The 20,702-nt window shown below is 35.9% G+C and overlaps 1 protein-coding gene across 1 annotated transcript in view; it reads left to right on the top strand.

The window, feature by feature from the left end:
* Rp1 (RP1 axonemal microtubule associated) overlaps positions 1 to 20,702 on the top strand; it is a 388,520-nt gene that overhangs the window by 115,811 nt on the left and 252,007 nt on the right. The window contains exons 13-15 of the mRNA XM_063258495.1: positions 5,676 to 5,779; positions 8,095 to 8,271; positions 17,493 to 17,705. Coding sequence (XP_063114565.1) covers positions 5,676 to 5,779; positions 8,095 to 8,271; positions 17,493 to 17,705 — 494 coding nt within the window. The remainder of the gene's footprint in view (positions 1 to 5,675; positions 5,780 to 8,094; positions 8,272 to 17,492; positions 17,706 to 20,702) is intronic.

Raw genomic sequence — 20,702 nt, 5'->3', positions numbered from 1 at the left:
CCAGGGCTACAAAGTGAGTTCAAGGCCACCCTGAAATGGATAGCAAAATCCTGTCTCAAAAAGGCAGACAAGCGGACAAACAAAAAGAATAAGAACTTCACAGGCCCATGAAAGTATTGTTGAGTCACTCAGAAACAGTGTATTTTATCAGAAAGATTTAAACTCCTGAGTGTATCATTTATCACATTGACTTAATTATAATTTTACTGGAAAAGGTTCTGTTCCTAATATATATATATATATATATATATATATATATATATATATATATATTTTAAACAAAAAATCACTATAGTAAGCTTTTACATTCATACTCATTATTAATTGTGTTAAATTTCTCAGAATAGGGCACTTAAATTTTTTTCTCAGCAGTGAGAATTCATGTATTAACAAATATTTATAAAATGTTTACTATGTACTAGACAGTCCATAGGAGAGGACAAATAGCACTGAACAAGCAGATAAATAAACATCCATTCGTCAACTTGTATTTTATATCTTGTTAAACTTTTAAAAGAAATTTTTATACTAAAATATCTAAAAAATTATGATTTTATATATTGTGTCTTTGTCAAATGAACTGATAAAATAATAGTGAATACATATGAATCACCAACAGAGGTAACTCATGAATCAGGTTCAGAATATTGCACTATGATAATGATGGTAGGCAAATCTTTCATCTCTCTAATATGAAAGTTAAAAGACAAAATAGCACTAACTACCAGTATAACTACTATAAGTTAAGGAACATACAATATAAAGAGATGTAAATTAAGGGAACAAAATATAAATTATAGGGGGATGAATATTGAATTGTTATCTTTAAACAGTGCAGAAAAAAGTTACAGAAGATATACAGATAAAGAAGAAGGAATCAGTCTCACATTACATTACAGAAAATTATCAAATCATAAAGATAAACAAGAGAGAAAGGAACAAAGTTTATAAAACAACCAGAAAGGAATTTTCAAAAATAGATCAAGTAAAATTTTTACCCATTGAAAAAACCTTGAATATAAATGGATTAAAATTTCCAATTAAAAGTTTTAAAATGACTGGATGCAAAAGAAAAACAACACTCAACTATATGTTTCCTAGAGGAGACTGATTTCACCTGAAAGGACACACAGAAAGTGTGCAGCAATAGTTACATTTAATGAAACACACTTTAAATAACAAACCAAAGAGGTGAAGTCATTGCATAATGGTAGAGAGGATATAAAAATTGTAAGTACAGGTGTGCTGCATAATGTTTTGATCAGTGATAAGCCACATATAAAACAGTGATCCTATAAATTATAATAGAAATTCTGATCTGATGGCTTTGTAGTTATTTTAACAGTAGTACCTCCTTAGCATAATGCATTACTCGCGTGTTTGTAGTGATGCTTTATGGTGGGTTGATAGCTGAAGGTCACCTTGTAATACGCAGCTGAACTGAATCAGTTTGGTGCTGGATGTGGATGACCCACCTGAGGATTGCTGCTAACAACATAAAAAGGAGAGCTGGACAGGAAGAGGTGATGCTGTTGGTTCTGGAGGAGCTTATCTTGCTGACTTTCCTGTTATGAACTCAACTGTTCTCATCATTAGAGGAGCTTGGGACCTTGTCACTAAGAATGGCTGCAGTTCACTTTGTGGGAACTCTAGTCTTTACTTTGAGCATCACTTTCTTGGCTTCAGAGGGGAAGATGGTGTGCTGCTAGTCTCCTGGAGAGGCTTGTCATGCTGGCTTTCTGGATATGAACTTGGCTGTTCTCATCATTGAAGAAGCCTGGAACCTTGCTCTTGCTGCAGATGGCTGTGGTACTTTTGCAGAGAGCTCTGGTGCTTTGAGCATCACTTCCTGGCTCCAGTGCAGATCCTTCAGTCTGCTGGTGCAGATCCTTCATCCCACTGGCACAGACTTTCTAGCTTTTACTCCTGACCTTTGGGCCGTCCCAGCACAGATCTGCAAAACAGACTTGCAGGAGACATTGTGATGGGCTCTAGGCCTCCAGCTGGACTCTTGGGGAGCATTGTCATAGGCTGTGGGTCTTCAGCTGGACTCATGCAGGACATTGCCATGAGGTCCAAGCCCTTAGTTGCATTTCTTGGGTGTCTAGTGTGTAGACAGGTTTCATGTACTTTTTGTATTTCACTGTGGGTTATTACTATAAAATACTCCAATAAATTATGTGCCCTGTATTGAATTGTTTCCCTTGCAAACTCTGACTACAATATGCTGTTCTAAATAAACCTGTTACACTGCCATTCTTATAAAAGTACAGTAATTGAATTATGTGTGCTATATATTTGTTAATAAACTACCTTACTAGTTTATTAAATTTTTATTATTTTAGAGTATAATCCTTCCATTTATTAAAATTAAAAACTGTATGCTGTGTCATGCTGATAGCAGCCTTATCCATGTTGTATTTACTATAGCTCTTGATTGCATCAAGAGGTCACACTGAGCAGTTTGTGTAAGGGTACCCCGTGATGTTTGATCTGTGAAGGCTTTGTCTACTGACACATTTTCAGAATATTTCTGTGTGGTTGACACATGATCCCATGAGTAAATTTGACACTGAAGGACCAAAATATGCCAATTAAATATTGTTCTAAAGGGAGAAATAGCTTGCAATACAGTAATAATAGGGTGCTTCAATGTTCGGCAATGTTTAGATTATCCAGACAGAAAATCAACAAAGAAACATCACATTTAACTGCATTCTAGAATAAATGGGCTTAACAGACATTCATAGAACAGTCTATTCAATCTACAGGATATTCTCTGTGTTAGGCCATAAAAGAAGTCTTAAAATTTATGAATACAAGAGTTATTTCAGGTATCTTTTCTGACCATGTAGTATAAATCTAGAACCCATTAGCAGGAGGCATTTCAAAAACTTTAAATACATAGAAGTTAAAAATGTTCCTGAAAAGCTCTGTGAATTTTGGAATATGACCTCAGAAGCAAAAGCAAGAGAATCAAGAAGAGATAAGTGCAACAAACTCTAAGGCTCTTACACAGAAAACAATAAAGACAATGTACAGAATGGAAGAAAATACTTATAAATAGCTGTAGTCTGATAGAGTTGATAACCAAAATATTCAAGAAATGCAATAATAAGAAAAATCCCCTATAAATATATATGTAACAGGTCTGAATGGATATGTCTTTAAAGAAAACTTGCAAATGACCAAGAAGTATGTGAAAAATACGTTAAAAATCACCAATCATCAAAGAAATGCAAATCAAATAAGATATCACCTCACAACTGTTGGAATGGTTATTATAACAAAGACAAAAGGTAACAAGCATGAATGAAGACGTGTAGAAAAGGGAAGTTCTACAATTTGTAGGATTGCAAATTACTGCAGCTATTGTGCAAATTTCAGTGGTTCCTCAAAATACTAAGAAGAGAACCTAGAGAACATAGTGTTAAGTGAAATAATCTTGGCATAGAAAGAATCATATGGAATCCAGAAAAGTTGATTTCATAGAAGGACAGAGTAGAATGGTGCTAGCTGATGCTTCAGTGGTTAGAGGAGAGTGGAAGATAGGGAGATGTTGGTCAAAAGATAAATAAACATATTAGAAAGGAAAAAACGTGTACAATAGGCAAATATATAGACATTAAGTGATTACATGGAGATATGACTTTGTAGCAGAGTTGTTCAAAATAGGAGGGGAAAACTAAAATTAGGAATTACTGCTAATGATGATTGTCTTACATACTTTTCTTCTTGTTAAGACGAAATACCTGATACCTAAGATTAAAGGAGGAAGATTTATCTTAGTTCCCAGTTAGAGGTTTCAGTCCATAGTTAGCTGGCACTAAGGGAGGGCAGCATGGCATAGGACTGGGGAGGCAGCAGCAGCAGCAGCAGCAGCTAGCCTACCTTTTCTTTCTTTATATTCTGTCCAGGCTATAAGCCTATTGATAGGTGCCACCTCCACCCAGGTTGGAGCTTCCATTATCCACCCAGAATATGCTATTTCCAACCAGTTGACTAATTTATCACCACATTATTAATTCTAGTGTAACATATCCTAGATCCAGCCAGCTCCAAAAAGATGCACCTCTGAGCACATGCGGCTTTGTGGGGTATCTAGATACAAACCATAACAATGATAGAATTTCTTTCCAGGTGATAAAAATGTTCTGAAAGTGAGTGTAATTAACAGGGTTCAATTTTGTGAACGTACTAAAAACATTGGGTTGTATACTTTCAGTGGGTGACTTGTACATGAATTACATCTCAATAAAGCTATTTTAACACAAAAGTTGGGGAACAAAATCCTTACAATAATTTAAAAAAATGAAAACAAATACAATCCCTTGATAATTTTATGCATTTAGATTATGGCATTTATGAATTCATGAGCTCAAGTGGAAGACTTTCAATTAAATCATGACAGTTATTTGCACATTTGCAGTAAAAGTCCCTTAGTTTTTAGACTCTTTCATCATTTAACTCATTAGTTCACATGATGAGTTCATCATCTGAACAACATTGTTTTGGGAATTCCTATACTTATTCGATGGAAAAAATTGAAACGACTACTGTATGATTTGTCCAAGCTTCCCGAACGAGTCAGTATGAGACTCAAAGTCCAAATTTCTGCCTTTTAGTTTTTTCAGAATTTCAATAACACTGCAACTCTCAGGATTATCTGTAGTTACTTACTACTCTTAAACATAGTTTGATTTTATGAAGGCCCTTAATTCTTAACCATAAAAATGCATTTTATTGGGCAGACAAATTAGAAGTTAATGAGGCAGAAAGCTTTTCGTTTGGAGTGATCTTTTGAAATGATCTTCATATTTTTCACTTTGGAAATGACTTTAAATGAATATAAAATCATGAAAATATATAGCGAAATCTTTTTATATTTGGAGGTCTGTAATTATACTCTACATTAGACCTTGTTATTTATTAAAAGTATTTGCTTGTGTAGTTAATTGGAATAGAAATGTGAAACTGTATTTCTTAATGGTAGATGAAAATACCTATATGATAAGGTCAACAATTAAAAGCAAATATATGCATAATTCCATAGTGAAAATTGGAGTTTTAACAGCTTCAGTGATACAATCAGTTAGTGTGCAATACTTGCTTAAAAATTGGGATTCTATAACCTAAATTAACTTAATAACATGAATAATCCTTCATTTGATATAGATTGATTAGGCTTAGAGTTCTGAGTTAATATAACATGGGCTATGTTGACAGTGGTAAGAAAAGAGGGATGAGTTCATTTTAGAAAAACTGATTTTTATGATGAAATCATTACATAGACATACAATGTGCATTATATATTTTGTATCATTCTTTATGCATTTATCACAGGTTTATTGTATGTGTGTATAAATACAGTGTGTATGTATACACATATAGTACAACCCACAGAGACAGCCTTAAACAGTTCATTAGGAAGTAAATCATGGTTCAAAACAATCACCAGTTTAAAATATCGTTTTATCCTAATGTACCTCTGGAGAAAAAGTGCAGTGTATTATGAATTTTTATGAGCTGAATATAGTATAGATAATGCATTTTACCTTTTGACTAATTGCAAGATTTAATTGAAACATAAAGTATCAGGAGATTTAGATGTCTTAGTGAATAAGAGAAAAACTTTTTAAAGCATGACTTGTTAATACTTAAAATATATTTTCTAGGTCTCTTTGATGTCATTTTCAGCAAAGGAAATATATGCATTTTTCAAAGTCATGAGCTGAGGCATCTTTGTCTCGCCCTTGATAATGGCTCTGTCACTGGAATGGTGAGTAGTAAATTCTCTGTTTGCCACACATCAGTAATACAATGTCTTTATAAGGTATATTTTTTTATATAATATACTTTTATAAGATTATGCACTTACATTTTTCTTTGCCTTATATCTATATTTGTTACATTTTTCTGTTACACTAATTTTTGAGATTCTGAGACATAAATTGCTCTGGATTCCAGCAACTTAAATTTAGAACATTTCTTTGATAACATTAAAAATTTTAAAGAACTTTCAGAAGAGATTATGGGAATTTCTTGTGGCCCCTTTAGAGACCATATTTATGGTGGAAAAAACTTCCAGTGACTTTGCTTGATAATGTGTTGTGTTGCCTAGCTTAGGCTTGAAAAATAGCTTTTAATATGTAAAAGTATGTCTTTAAAACATATACATGTTGTTGACTTTGAAAATTGGGATCATGTAGAATAATTGTCTTAGTATATGTCTTAATGATTCTTCTCATTGCTAAGACAAAATACATGACACCTAAGGTTAAAGGAGGAAAGGTTTATTGTACCTTAGTGTTTGCAGAGGTTTCAGTTCATAGTCCATTGGCTTCAAGGCAGGGTGGCAGAGCAGAGGGGAAGGACAGAGGAGAAACAGTTCATGGCAGGTAGAAGGCAGCAAAAGCAGCAAGCGGCAAGCAGCACCCCCAGTGATAGCAGCAGGCCTTTTTCTGTACTTGACATCCTATCTAGGTACCCACCGTAGGGCTGACAGCACTCTCACCCAGGGCAGGGCAGTCACCTTTTATCCTAGCATTGCACCGTGAATAAATCTCATCTTCATATTGTTGATCCAGCATCACATACCCTAGATTCAGCCAACTCAGAAAAGCCCCACCTATGATATGAGGCTTTGTGGAGACATCTAACAAGCCTTTTTTTTGGTATATCTTACAGTATTTGATCTTTAAATGTGTTCTATAAGATAATCCATTACAAATCTGTTTAGCATAAGAAGAATATGAAGTGTATAGAGGATTGAGTTGGCCACAAAGTAGTAAATATAGAGGCAAGAATTGAACAAAAGCAATCTGACTTATGGTACAGCTTCCTCACATAATGTTATGTAATGTTACATAATAATTCTAGCTCGTGTTATTTAACTTTAGGCAAAATAGCAACTATTGAAAAATACTTATTTGCTTTTATACTTAATATTCAGCTAAGGGATTAATGAATCAAATGTTCTCTGTGAAGTCATTTCTCCTTTGCTCTGCACTTTTATTTTACATTGTACTTAATACAACATAAGAAATGCCATAGTAATTTTTATACCTATTATTTAGGTTAAGGGATTAATCAATGAAATGTTCTCCATGAAATCATTTTTCCTGTGCTCTGGGCTTATGTGCTACATCATATACTTATTAGGCCATAAGAGAGGATATAGAAATGCTAAATAATTTGAATTTAGTTGATAGGAAACATACTAAATTGAGTCAAAGCAATGTCCAATTACCATATATATTTTTCTGAAATCAAGTTAAGACAAATCATCTATCCCACTGTGTTGTTGGGGGATTCCATCTTAATTATTGAGAGATTTACTGTATTTCACGCAAATTTCACCTGGTATGAGTTCTCAAATATAGGGTCACCCTTTATAGTTTTGGTCCACACTGGCCATTGTGATGGAATCATGAAGCATAGTAAGTTTTCCTAAAAGTAAAGAGATCTGTCACTTCCCATGCATCCTTGAGAGGTTGAACTTTGCTGACACTGGTAGTCCTAGGCTCATGAGTTCGGCCAGTCAGGGAGTACCTGTGGCCCACCTGGACACTGATGAGAAATGGGCTAGGACTCCCAACACTGACCTGAACTGGAAATGTCTCCCTGTAGCATAACCTCCACGATTTCATTTAATCTTTTGAAAACAAACCTGGACTTTTGTTAATTTCAGTTTTTAGTTCAAATACTGAAAATCCTTCCTTTGCCTTTAAAATGTTCAAATACTCTCTAGTATTAGAAGGATTACAGTGGTTAAGTGAGAACAACAATAAAATACACATTAACATTTCATTAAATTATCTTGCAGCTGTAGTTATTTTTGTTATGCAATGCTTTGCCATGGGTTTTAAGAAATCAAGAAAAGAAAATCCTTGGAGCAGTACACTGACAATAAGACTGAGGAATAAAAGCAGTTGAATTACAAAAACAAGAGACTATGGAAGTGGTTCAAAGTCTATACAGTGTGGAGTAGACCTGCATCCATTATGCACATAATATCAGAACATTTTCAATCTTATTTTTCCTCTTGTTGATTCAGAGTTGGACTTCTTTTATTTTCTTTTCTAACTCTTTTAGGCTGGTGGTAGAGCTCCTACTGAGCTGCGGGTGCTGCACCAGCCCAGCCGCTCTGTGCTTCTGGAGTCAGCACTGCTTCCTGGCCACACAGTGAGTTTTAACCGCCGTGGCCGAACAGCTGATGAGTCACCAGCAGGCTATGCAGACCTCTCAGGAGAATTTGTCGTTTTTGTCAAGGTAAATGGAGTTTCATCGTCAAAGTTTATACTGCTAAATAAGTTTCTTTTGCCTGATTGAGGAAAATTTTGGATTGAATCACACTGTAGTAATCAGGTCTGCTTCCACTAGGTGGCACTGAGGCCTATTACTATTGTTTCCCCGGACTCTCAAAAGCAGTAGAGATCACAGCTTTAGCAGCAATGTAATGCGAATGGAATAATGCCCTGCATCTGCCTGAAGCTACACATAAAAACTTTACACATGGAGATTCTTAACTAAAAAGTTAGAGTATCTTAAACAAGTGAGCATATTGAACTTTTCTAGCGACTGAGGTTTGTGTCCTGTGATTATTGAGCATGCTTTAGTCTCTTTGTTTATGGTATGTATTTATGGATTTGTATTAAAAATATTTTTATTATAATAGCTACAATTTATGAGATTGGCAATTTATAGACATTTTACTGAGATTTTTATCACATATAAGACTAAATCATCAGCAAAGCACTGACAAATACCTACATTTTAAAGGCAAAGGAAGGATTTTCAGTGATATTAAGGATCTAAGTGAGCTGGATATGGCAGCACATGTCTGTAATCTGAGCACTCTGTGAGGCTGAGGCAGGAGAATCATAAGTTTGAGCCTGACCTGGACAATTTAATGATTTAGACTCTGTCAAAATAAAAGTTAATAAAAAGTGGACTGGTGATGGAACTTTGTGCAAAGGCCCTAGATTCAATGTTCTGTGAGGAGAGAGAGAAAGAGAATATAAATATGTGAATTTTTTTCGTACCAGGGATCAAATTTATGACCTCACACTTGCCAGGCAGGTGCTTATGCCGCTGAGCTAAATCCCCAGCCAGTGTAGTGTAGTTACTAAGTGGTAGATAATGTTTCAAACCAAACTCCTGTCTTTTTAAAGCTGATTATACTTTCATATAATAAATACTTCCTAACATTATTCCTTTTCAAACAATAAAAATTTAACTCATAACACATTATTTAATATTCAAAGAGGATTTCGTATGGTATATATATATATTTATAAATTACTGCTTGGGAGCACCAAGACAGTAGAGCAGTAAGCAGCAGAGAAAGAGCCCCTCTGAGAGTTGCTGTCCAGATGCTGGAATATAGCATTGTGAGGCAGACAAGGAGTGGGGAAGTGGGTCTCTTGGACCCAGTAAGAATCTGAAGTGTGAATTGAAGCCCATGGAGAGAGTGAAGGGAGAAACTTCAGTGCCAGAGAAGGGACTCGCTGCATGAGTGATGAGGAGTGATTCAAACCTGTGGACACACTGTGACAGCTGACAACCCCAGCGGCCTCATAGAGAGGTTAAGCAGTGCAGGGGAGTGCTGCACAGGAAGGACTGCACTGGTTGGTGATGAGCATGAGGACTCAGTCCTGTCACTGAAGAAAGTGGTTCAGGAAAGGAGCTGACTGAATAAAGAACTCAGAGCGGCTGCCGGCTCTATCCAGCAGTTCCCAGCTGGGCTCAGACCCACATAAGGGGCACGGATGGGCTGCAGCCTGAAAGAGTCTAGTCTTGGTCAGGAAGTGCAGGCTTGCTGAGGTTATTCATTTACCCTGCCCCACAGCTCCTGTTGGTTAGCTGGGATAGATTGGCTCCAATGGTGCTCTGTCTCCACATGTCTACCAGTGATAGCAGAGACAAACCCAGAAGTGGACTTCTTTTTTGTTTTCTTTCTCTCTCTCTTATTTTTGCTGTTGTGGTTTTGTTTTCATTTTTTGCTTTTTGTTTTTTCTCCCTCGTTTGATCTTGTTTTTGTATGAGTGTGAATATGGTTTTTGGGCTCTTTGTGGTTGTACTCTGTTCTTTTTATCTCTTCCTTCTCTCTTTCCCTCCAGTCTTATGCACCAGTTTCCCAAGGGTAGCTTGATCCTCTTTGTTCTAATCTCTTCTTCTTCTTCCACTTCTCTATTTTTTCATTAACCCATTTTAAATTTTAACTTCTGAGGGCAAAATTGACATATTAAGAACTTGTGTACTGCATATAATTTTTTTCTGGTTTGTTTGAGATTTTGTTATATGACCACAAATCTAATTCATATGGTTAAAAGTGGTAAGTTAATGGTTAGCTCAACTTCACATGGGAGATACCTTGGAGAAATAATCGTTACCTAAGAGTTCCAAATGCTAGCAATGAAGCAACCCAACATAGGCAATTTACAAGCATCACCACAGGAAAGGAAAGAAAACTAGAAGACACTTAAACAAGATGCAATCCCAGGTATCCAGGTCATTAAAGGCAAACTCAGAGGGCAACGAGGTGGAATAATGTGAAAGTCTGCCACCAAGACTCTCTGAAGTGGTAACAACAAAGAAATTGAATGAGCTTCTGGAAGAAATGAAATCAGAAATAATTTATCAAATAATTGCTGAGATGGTGTCTACAGTGAAGATCATGCTTAGTGACTGTAGAGCAGATAGAGACCAAAAACATGAGCTTAAGAAAATTATAGAAATGATGAATATTTAGTTTAAGAAATAAATGGAATTCACAAGGCAGATTCAAGCAGATATCTAGGATAATAAAAATTTTACTGAAAGTTTTCATAGCACATTAAGCTAGTAGGATTATGTGATTTCAGATACAGAAGGCTTGCAGTTAGCCATCATGAAAAAAAAAAAGATTTGTTAAAAATAGCTAGGGACTATGAGACATAAATCCACTAACTTCTAGGTGAGGCAAATAGGAATAACTTAAAATTTATTGGAGTCAATGAGAAAGCAGGAAATAGGACAAATGACATGGAAAACCTATTTACAGACATTGTGGCAGAAAATTTCCCTTGTCGAGAAATTTATTTGACATACAAATAAGTGAGGCATATAGAACTCCAATTAGCCAAAGTTAAAAAAAATCTATAGTCAGGCATATCATAGTCAAGATTCCAGAAATTCAACTGAAAGATAGAATCCTATAAGCTGTTAGGGAAAAGAAACAAATCACCTATAAAGAAAAGCCCACCAGAATTACAGCTGACTTCTCAGCACAAACCCTCAAGTCAAGAAGACCTTGGAATATTTTAAGTTCTAAAGGAAAAAACCTTCAATCCAGATTTATGTGCCTTACAAAACTATCTTTCAAAATTGGTGGAGATATAAGATACTTTCATGACAGACATCTGAGGAAATTTATGACAACAAACCAGCATTTCAACATGTTTTGAAGGACAGTCTAAAAAGAGATAGCAAGATCTACAACTCCATGAACCCCAACAGAAGAAATATACCAGGCAAGGCAAATAATTAAACAAAGGGAGGGGGAAAAAGAAGGGCAGCCAGCAACAAGAAAAATAATATGATGAGGATGTTAATACCATCGGTTATAACCAACAATGTTAATGGTATCAGTTCACCAATCAAAAGACACGGACTGGCAGAATGGATCAAGAAGCAAGATCAAACAATATGTTGCATAAAGAAACACTAAATCCAAAAAGAAATCCACAGATTGAAAGTGAAAGAATGGAAAACAATATTCTATGTGACAGGAACCCAGAAAAAAGCAGGAGTAGCTATCCTATTAGCAAAGTGAATTTCAAGCCAAGACTGATTAAAAAAGATAAAGAAGGTCACTGAATCCTTGTAAAGGGAAGTCTGCAAGAGGAAGAGATAACAATTGTAAAAATATGCAGCAAGTACCAGTGCACCTGACAGTATAAAACAAATGTGAACAGGCATGAAAAATCAAATAAGCACTAATACAATCATACTGGGGATCTCTATCCCCCACTGTCACAAAAAGACAGATAAACTAGACAGAAATCAACAATGAAATATTAGAGCTGAACCAGACTTTTGAACAAATCAACTTAATAGATGTCTATGAGTGTTCCACTCCACAACATCAGAATACATATTCTTTTCAGCTATACACAGGATGCTCTCCAAAATAGACCTCATACTAGCTCATAGAACATGCGTAAGTAAATGCAAGGGAACTGAAATTATCCCATGCATATGATCAGACCATAATGCAGTGAAATTGGATATTCACTGTGGAAAAAAAAACCACAGGAACTTCATAAACATGTGGAAATTAAAGAACAACCTGAACAACCAATGAATAACAATCAAAATTAAGAAATTAGACAGCTTTAACAATTGAATGCTAATGACTGCACAACTTACTGGAACTTATGGGACATAATAAAACAATCCTAAGAGGGAAATTTATAACAGTAAATACCCATATCAGAAAAACAGAGCAGATACAATAAACAGCTTAATAGTGAACCTCAAATTTCTAGAAAAAGAAGATCAGGCTAAGCCAAAAATTCATATAGTGGAAGAAATTATAAAGATCAGAGCAGAAATTAACATACTGGAAGCTAAAATCAGTACAAAGAATCAATGAATCGAGTGGGTTCTTTGAAAGATTAAATGAAATCGACAAACCCTTATCCAACCTTATTTTAAAAAGGAGAGAAAAGACTCAAATCCATGCAATTAGGGATAAATGAGGGAAATCACAAAGAACCCTGCAGAAATTCAGAAGATCACGTACACCTATTTTGATAACTTGTATTGTAATAAGATGGAAAATACAGAAAATAATGGACATATTCCTAGATACAAATGAATTACCAAAGCTGAATCAAGAGTATGGAAATATCCTAAATAAGTCAATATCAATCAGTGAAATCAAAGATGTAATTAAAACCCACAAACAAAGAAAAGCCAAGCCCATGGTGGATTCATTGCTGAATTCTATAAGAAATTTAGAGAAGGCCTAACACCACTACTTCTCAATCTCTTTAATGAAATTGAAAGGGAAGTGGTACTTCCAGATTAATTCCTGGAAACAAGCATTACCATGATATGAAAACCACAGAAGGACCCAAGTAAGAAAGAGAATTATGGGCCAATCTCCCTGATGAACATTAATGCAAAAATCCTCAATAAAGTACTGACAAACAAAATGCAGCAAGTTGTCAAGAAGATTGTACACCATGACCAAGTGGGATTCATCCCAGAGATGTGGGTATAGTTCAACATACATAAATCAATAAATGTAATACAGCATATTAGCAGAGCCAAGGACAAAAATCATATAATCATCTCAATAGATGTAGAAAAACCTTTTGACAAAGTCCAGTACCCATTCAGGATTAAAACACTACAGAAAACTGGAATAGATGGTCTTTGTCTCAATCTGATAAAAACCATTTATGACAAGCCAACAGCCAACACCATACTAAATGAAAACTTTCTTTCTAAAATCAGGAGCAACACAAGCATGTCCACTGTCTCCACTCTTATTCGAGTCCTGGAAACTTTAGTCAGAGCAATTATACAAGAGAAATAAATAAAAGGAATAGCAATAGGAAAGTAAGAAGTTAAATTACCATTATTTGAGATGACATGATACTCTACATAGAAGACCCCAAAAACTGCATTAAAAACTGGTAGATTTAATAAGCAAATTCAGTAGCATAACTAGATACAAAATCAACACTCAAAAATCAGTATTCTTCCTGTACGTGTATAATAAACTTGCTAAGATATTAGGGAAATAACACCTTTAATAGAAGTATCCCCCAAAGATGAAACACCTAGCAATCAATCTAAGGAAAGATGTAAAAGACTTCTATGTTGAAAACTGCATTGAAAAAGGAGATTGAAGAGGATATCTAAATATTAAAACAGAAAAATTAAATCTGCCGGAAGGTAGAATAAGTAAAACTTTTGAAGACACGGGTGTGGGCAAAGACTTCTTGAATTACTTGGTCTTGGATAGGAAGAATCAATATACTGAAAATGGCCACGCTTCTAAAACTTATACAGACTTAATTCAATTCTGATCAGAGTTTCCAGTAGTGTGTCTCATGGAATTAGGGAAACCAATCCTAAAATTTATTTGGAACCAGAAGGGACTTAGAATACAAAGACAATTTTGGGCAGCAAAGGCAAGGCAGGGCGCATCACAATACGATACTATAAAGCTATTGTGATAAAAACAGCATGATATTAGAAAAACACAGACTTGAAGATCAGTGAAACAGATTCGAAGATGCATAAACAACTCCAGACACACTAAACCACCTTATGTTTGACAAAGGTGCTAAACACATTCACTAGACGAAACATAACCTCTTTAATAAATGTGCTGGATAAACTGGATATGTATGCCAAAGATTAAAATTGGACCCATAGTTTTCACTGTGTACTAAATTAAATTTGAAATGGATTGAAGATATAAATATTAGAACAGAAAAATTAAATCTGCTGGAAGGTAGAGTAAGTAAAACTTTTGAAGACACTAGTGTGGGCAAAGACTTCATGAATAAAACTGATAAGACAGGAACTATCATGAAGAATCAACAAGTAGGATCTCGTCTGATTAAAAAGCTATTGCACAGTTAGAAAAAACCCTCAACAGAGTGAAGATACAATCCACAATGTGGGAAAATATATTTTCCAGTTGTTGTTCAACAAAAGATTACTATTGAAAACATATAAAGAACTCCAAAAAATAAAATATCTCCAGCCCTTTAGGATCTTTGTTGACCTCCTAAATTTAAAGACCCAGTCCAAAAATGGGCATCAAATGAATAGACACTTCTCAGATGAAGAATACAAACAGCAAATAAATATATGAAAAAAAGTTCAAGATCCCTGGTCACTCAAGGGATGCAAATTAAAAGAACTGAGATTCCATCTCACCCAAGAAAGAATGGCCTAGGTCAAAAAATTAAGCAATAATGAATTCTGGAGGAGCTGTGGGGAAAGAGTCCCTTCTCCCCTGTTGGTGGGAGTGTAGACTGGTACAACTGATACGGGAATCATTGTGGAGATTCTTCAAAAATTAGGACTATAGGTCCCATTTCATCCAACTATTCCCCTTCTGAGTATCTTCCCAGGATAATTAAAACCTCATACCACAGTGTTACATATGCACCCATGTTTATAGTTGCACAATTTGTAATAGCTGGATCTTGGAAACAACCCAAATTCCCATCACCCATGGAATGGATAAAAAAGGATAATCTTTTTATACAATGGAGTAATACTCAGCTATAAAGAAGAATAAACTGGAAAATTTTATAGATAAATGAATGCAACTCAAGAACATACTCATAAGTGAAATAAACCAGATGCATATGTGTTAAACATTGTCTTGTCTCTCTAGCATGAGAAGTAATTAAGATCCAAAATGTACAACACATTGTACATAAGCAAGAAGCTTCAAAAGGAAATAAAAACTGCAACAAGGGATTCAGAAAAGAAGAAGGGTAAAAGTAAATTATATATATATATATATATATATATATATATATATATATATATACAATCAGATAAGATAGTTATACTACTATTTTCTGTTAGTTCACTGAAGAGAAAGATTCATGCTAGTATTGTCTGGACAACTAAATGCCATTATGTTGTCCTATGAATAACTAATTTAAAGATAATAATGTGTAATATATTAACCAATGTTACCCTTATTATCTTATTTTGAAGTTTTGTATTTTTTCTCTTTAAAATAAGAAAAAGTATGAAACATTTTTCTGTTTTAATTTTAGATCTTGTGCACATGGTACTGTAATATATACTTTAACATTAACCTTTGGCTGTATTTTTTTAGCTTAAAATATTACAAATTGAGTTTAAGGTTTGCAATATGAAACTTTTAATACTCTAGAAACAATATCGAATTTTTTCCAGAATGTATCAATTTGTATTTCTTTGACAATCATGAAGTTAGAGGCAAAAGTCTGTTCTACCATTTCATGTCTGGCATCAACTGTAGAGTTAGGGGTTCCTAAAACACTGTCTAGGCTTGGCATTTCAGTAGAAGGACTCAAAAAGTCGTTGAAAGGCATTATGCTCATAGGCTTATTACACAGAAAGAATACAGATCAGAATGTGCTACTTGACAGACACATAGGGCAGAGCCTAGGAAAAGCAGCAGATGTGGAACATCTAGTCGTCTTCTCCCTGTGCAGTCCAGATACTAATGTTCCTTTCTCATCACTAATGTGGCGTGATACAGAGGAGGTTATGTCAAGTAGGGAAGTTCCCCCAAGCTTGGTATCAGGAGTCTATACTGCAGTTCCAACACATTGTTTTTGTGGGTGATTTCAGTCTCCAGCCTCTTAGGGGCTTAGTTGATATGTTACGACCCAAAGTGTCCTACTCTAAGTCATATTATTACTCTCCGGCCGGGGCACTAGGAGCACAAACACACTCCCATCAGACGTGTCGACTCCAGGGCCTTAAAGATTATCTCTCTGAAGGTGAAGCAAAGACCAGACTTCTCTGGGTAAGGTTAAGTTCTTTATTCCCCACACCTTGGAGCATCTCACTAACCTCAGTGTTGAATGTGGTCTGAAACAGGAGCTTTTAGATAACTACTTAGAAGAATAAACACCTAAGTTAAGCTTTTATTCACTGCTGGTATGAATTACCTTTTCTTATGCTTACACATTAATTGAATTTATACCTTTCATGATGGTATGTTAGCCTTTTATCCACTACTTTACAGTGTGAATATATATTTTTAGTTGATTTTCAAGAACTTTTTATATTGTTCTCTTAATGATTGCATGGATTTACTGCAATGTATCTTGTTTGCTTTTTTCATTAATTCTTGTGTGCATACATTTAATTCATGTCCACTGATTGCATTCCATAATTTGAGTACTTGTATAAAAAAGTTTTTACTTTGCCTTTTATTAATATAAATATTATTTGCTTTTAGTGATTATTAGTTCCTTAGGAGAAATGTTTTGTGTTGTATGTGGTACCAGTCAGCTTTCCCATTACTGGTACAACATACCTGCCATTTGCAGTTTAAAGGGGCAAAGGTTTGTTTATATTCCTTCAGTTAAATCCTCTTCCTAATCACCCGTTCAGCTGTGAACTCACTCATTGTGAGGCTAGTGCTCTCACAGTCGAGGCACTTCTCAGAAGTCTCTGAATCCAGTCAAACTGATAATCAGGATTAACTGGCAAATGTATCTTAAAAAAAAAAAAAAACCTACATAGCATCAGATGCTGACCCTACACTCTCAATAGTTACTGGCGTAAACCTATTAATTTTATTTAGCTATGTATATATTATTTGTTTTGCTCATTTTCAGTTACCAATCTCCTAATAAGATTCAGCTAACTGTGAGCCTGTAGGAGGACTGATTCTCCAGCTGTCTCTCCCTAACAGAATGTGTGCTTAGTCACTTATCACCTTTTTGTTATTCCTTACTTTGAAGGGAGTGTTCTGCAACAGTGCTGTGGTTCTGCTTGCCACGAGCCTGTGTCAGGCCCTGTGTCTCCAGCCTGATGGAAACTGCACTGGAGCCGGAAGCCAGTCTGAAAGATCTTACTGGAAAGTGCACAAGATCAGCTCTGGGATTTGCATGTTTGAAAGTGTGAAAAATGTACGAATGTTTCTAAGGATTCAGGATGGCCGGTGTGATGGAGCAGTAAGCATATGATTTTATTTCTTAAGGTATTTGTTAGTAACAGACATGGAAAAGATACTTTTATCAGTGTTTCAGTTTTCAGTTTTACCTACAAACATTTTGGAACTTGATGTTACATGTGGTAATTTCCCATAATTGGTGGTTTTTTTGTAAGTGGGGAATGCACCACATAGCTGTTATGAGAAGCAAGATACCCTGACCCTCTAAAAGGGGACTTCTGAACAGTATACCCTGACTATGGAAATAATTTAAAATTCTATACATTAGGAGTCCTTTAAAATCCTGAGCATAGTTAGGATATGTGAAAGTCAACTAAGGTAACATCTTTTACATACTTATAATTCTGTAGGCTAATGTTTAAATGCTTATATATAAAATTTTACCTTTATATTAGTGATTTTCTATGTATTCTTGTTTAAAACAGTGTAAAATGTATTTTTTAAATAATAGCAGAGATTTTCCCTTTTCTCTCAACAATGTACAGGTTTGTGGTAGTAGGGAGAGGAAAAGCTTAAATCTTTCTTGGACCTCTGAGTTCTTGATCTTGTTGTGGATTGAGGTGTCCGTTTAGTGAACACTAATGTTAATAACGGAAAGTAGAAAAAGTGCATGAGCCCTGTCTCAGTTACTGTACTTGTTTCTGAGAGAGAATACCCAACACCCAAGGTTAAGGAAGGAAAGGTTTATTTAGCTCACAGTTTGTAGAGGTTTCAGTCCATAATTGGCTGGGTCCAAGGCAAGGTAGCACATGGCAGAGGGCAACAGTTCATGATAGCAAAAGTAGCAAGAGGGAGAGAGCAGACAAGTCTTTTTCTATCCCTTGTATGGTATTCTGGCTACCTACCCGAGGGCAGGTGTATCCCTTGAACCTTTAATCCCAGCACTGGATCATGAGTCAGTAACAAACTCTAGATTCAGCCACTTTTGAAAAGCTCAACCCTTCCATGACTGCATGAGGCTTTGTGAACGGTATGAGGGGGGCATCTAGTCATGAACTACAACAGGCACATACATGCTTAGATATCATCCCTTACTGACTTACAAGTGCATAATAATGTTGCATCATCATTTCACAGAAGAATCCTAGCTTCAGAGACAAAGTGTCTTTAACAGTCTTTAAACTGGTAAGTATAATAATTGGAATTAAAAGCAGGTAACAATATGATTTCCTCTGATGCTCAGACATCCCACTGAAGGAGCTTCAGGCAGTAGCTTTCCCTTCATATTATCATCCTTTCAGTGCAAACCTTTTTTTTTTCCTTGAAATAGTGCACTGCTGTATGACACATACTTTTTTGAGTATTTCTGGTGATATAAGTGAGTATAGCTTCCAAGTGGGGTATGGGTAATTGGAAATTTGTAGTTTTTCTGGATGGCAACCAAAGGGACAGATCATGATTATTCATTTTCCATTAGCTACTTCATTCTCAAGTTTCATGATACATTGGGGTTTTTCAGGGAAACAGAACCAGTAGAATACAAATACAGTTATAAAAGGAGACTTACTGGATTGGTTTACACACTCAGAGCCTGAACTGCCTACAGGCCAGTGAGTCAGGGGAACCAGTAGCCAGAAGCCTCCAGAGAGTTCTGGAAGCCATGTGGAGAGCTGCTGGCTTTCCATTCCATGTTCAAATGCTGAAGTATTCCAAGTCTTACGTCAACAGATAATGCCAGAAGAGAAACCATACACACTTGAGAAAGGTGTTGCGCATGATTATAAACCTCACCATGCTCCAGCTTTTTTGGTACATCCAGTCCCTCAGTTTATCAGATGGTGCCTTCAGCATTCACAGTGAGTCTTACCCACTCTGTTTGCTGATCACAGTCGGTCTTCCCTGAAGAAAACTCTCATAGACATACCCAGAAATATGCTTTACAAAATTTCTTGGCAACTCTTAAGACAGTCAAGTTGACAATAAAAACTAACTATCACAGATGATGACTTTCTTTGTTCTCTGACTCCTCCCTTGTAAATCTCTCTGCCCCTCCTGTCTTTTTTTCCCTCCGTCTTGTTTCTTAAACTTCCTCTGTAAGTTTATAGCAGAAACCTTTATTCTATACTGAAAACTCATATTGTTGCTATCTGTTCTTCCTCCACTTTTTAGCCATGAGTCAGCATTATCTAATTAGAGTAAGAAAATGGAAAAATTCCTTTGTGTTCAATTGAAAGAAGTTGGTGAGCATGGGAAGGTGGATGGAAAGTGAAGAATTTTTTTATGTTACAGAAGAACCATTGACACAGTCATTCTTCACATGTAGTAGCTGAGTGTGAGGTTTATTAAATAACTTGCCAAGATTTCCCAACTGGTGTCAGAGCTGAGATTTTTTCTATGCTGGCTTACTCCATAAGCTTTTGTTTTGGAGGACTGAGGATAATAGGATGGAGAAACTGAGTTGATTTCTATGAGAAGATCAGGATGAAAATATATGAGAGTAATTCCAAATAAAAATACAGTTTTTTCCTTTAGCAGTATACTAAGAATCAGCCTTGGCAGCATATTAGGTAAAAAACTGGTTCTGAAATAAGTAAGTGGGAGAATGCTCTGTCCATTCCAGTCTATGTTGTAGTTTTTCAGTGCTGAGAACCCTTTTGTCTTTCCTTTCCCTGATGGTCTCATGATGAAATGCTGGTTCAGGATTTACTGGACTTTTTGGAGCTGGAGACAGGCAATTGTGCCTTGGAGTTTCAAACTAAGTATCACCTTTCTCTTAAAAGTTATTATACAGTGACTCCTACTGTCCCTGAGAAACACATGCTGCCCTTGACCTAGGCCTGTGACTTCATGTGCTTCTTGTACAACTCTTGCTGGCACTGAGGAATGCCACTCTGCCCTTGGATGTTGGCCTGTGCTGCCACGTGCTTCCTACGTGACTCCCACTGGCCCTGAGGTATGCGCATGGCCCTTAGAACTTGGCCCGAGCTGCTGCACGCTTTCTGCGCGACTCCTGCTGGCCTGGAGGAACGCCGTGCCAATGGCTGCTGGCCTCGGTGAC

The sequence above is a fragment of the Cavia porcellus genome, unplaced genomic scaffold (genome assembly GCF_034190915.1).
Source record: "Cavia porcellus strain 051 isolate PalLab524CR breed Dunkin Hartley unplaced genomic scaffold, mCavPor4.1 scaffold_11, whole genome shotgun sequence".
Lineage (NCBI taxonomy): Eukaryota > Metazoa > Chordata > Mammalia > Rodentia > Caviidae > Cavia > Cavia porcellus.
This window is presented reverse-complemented; position numbering and strand designations above follow the sequence as displayed.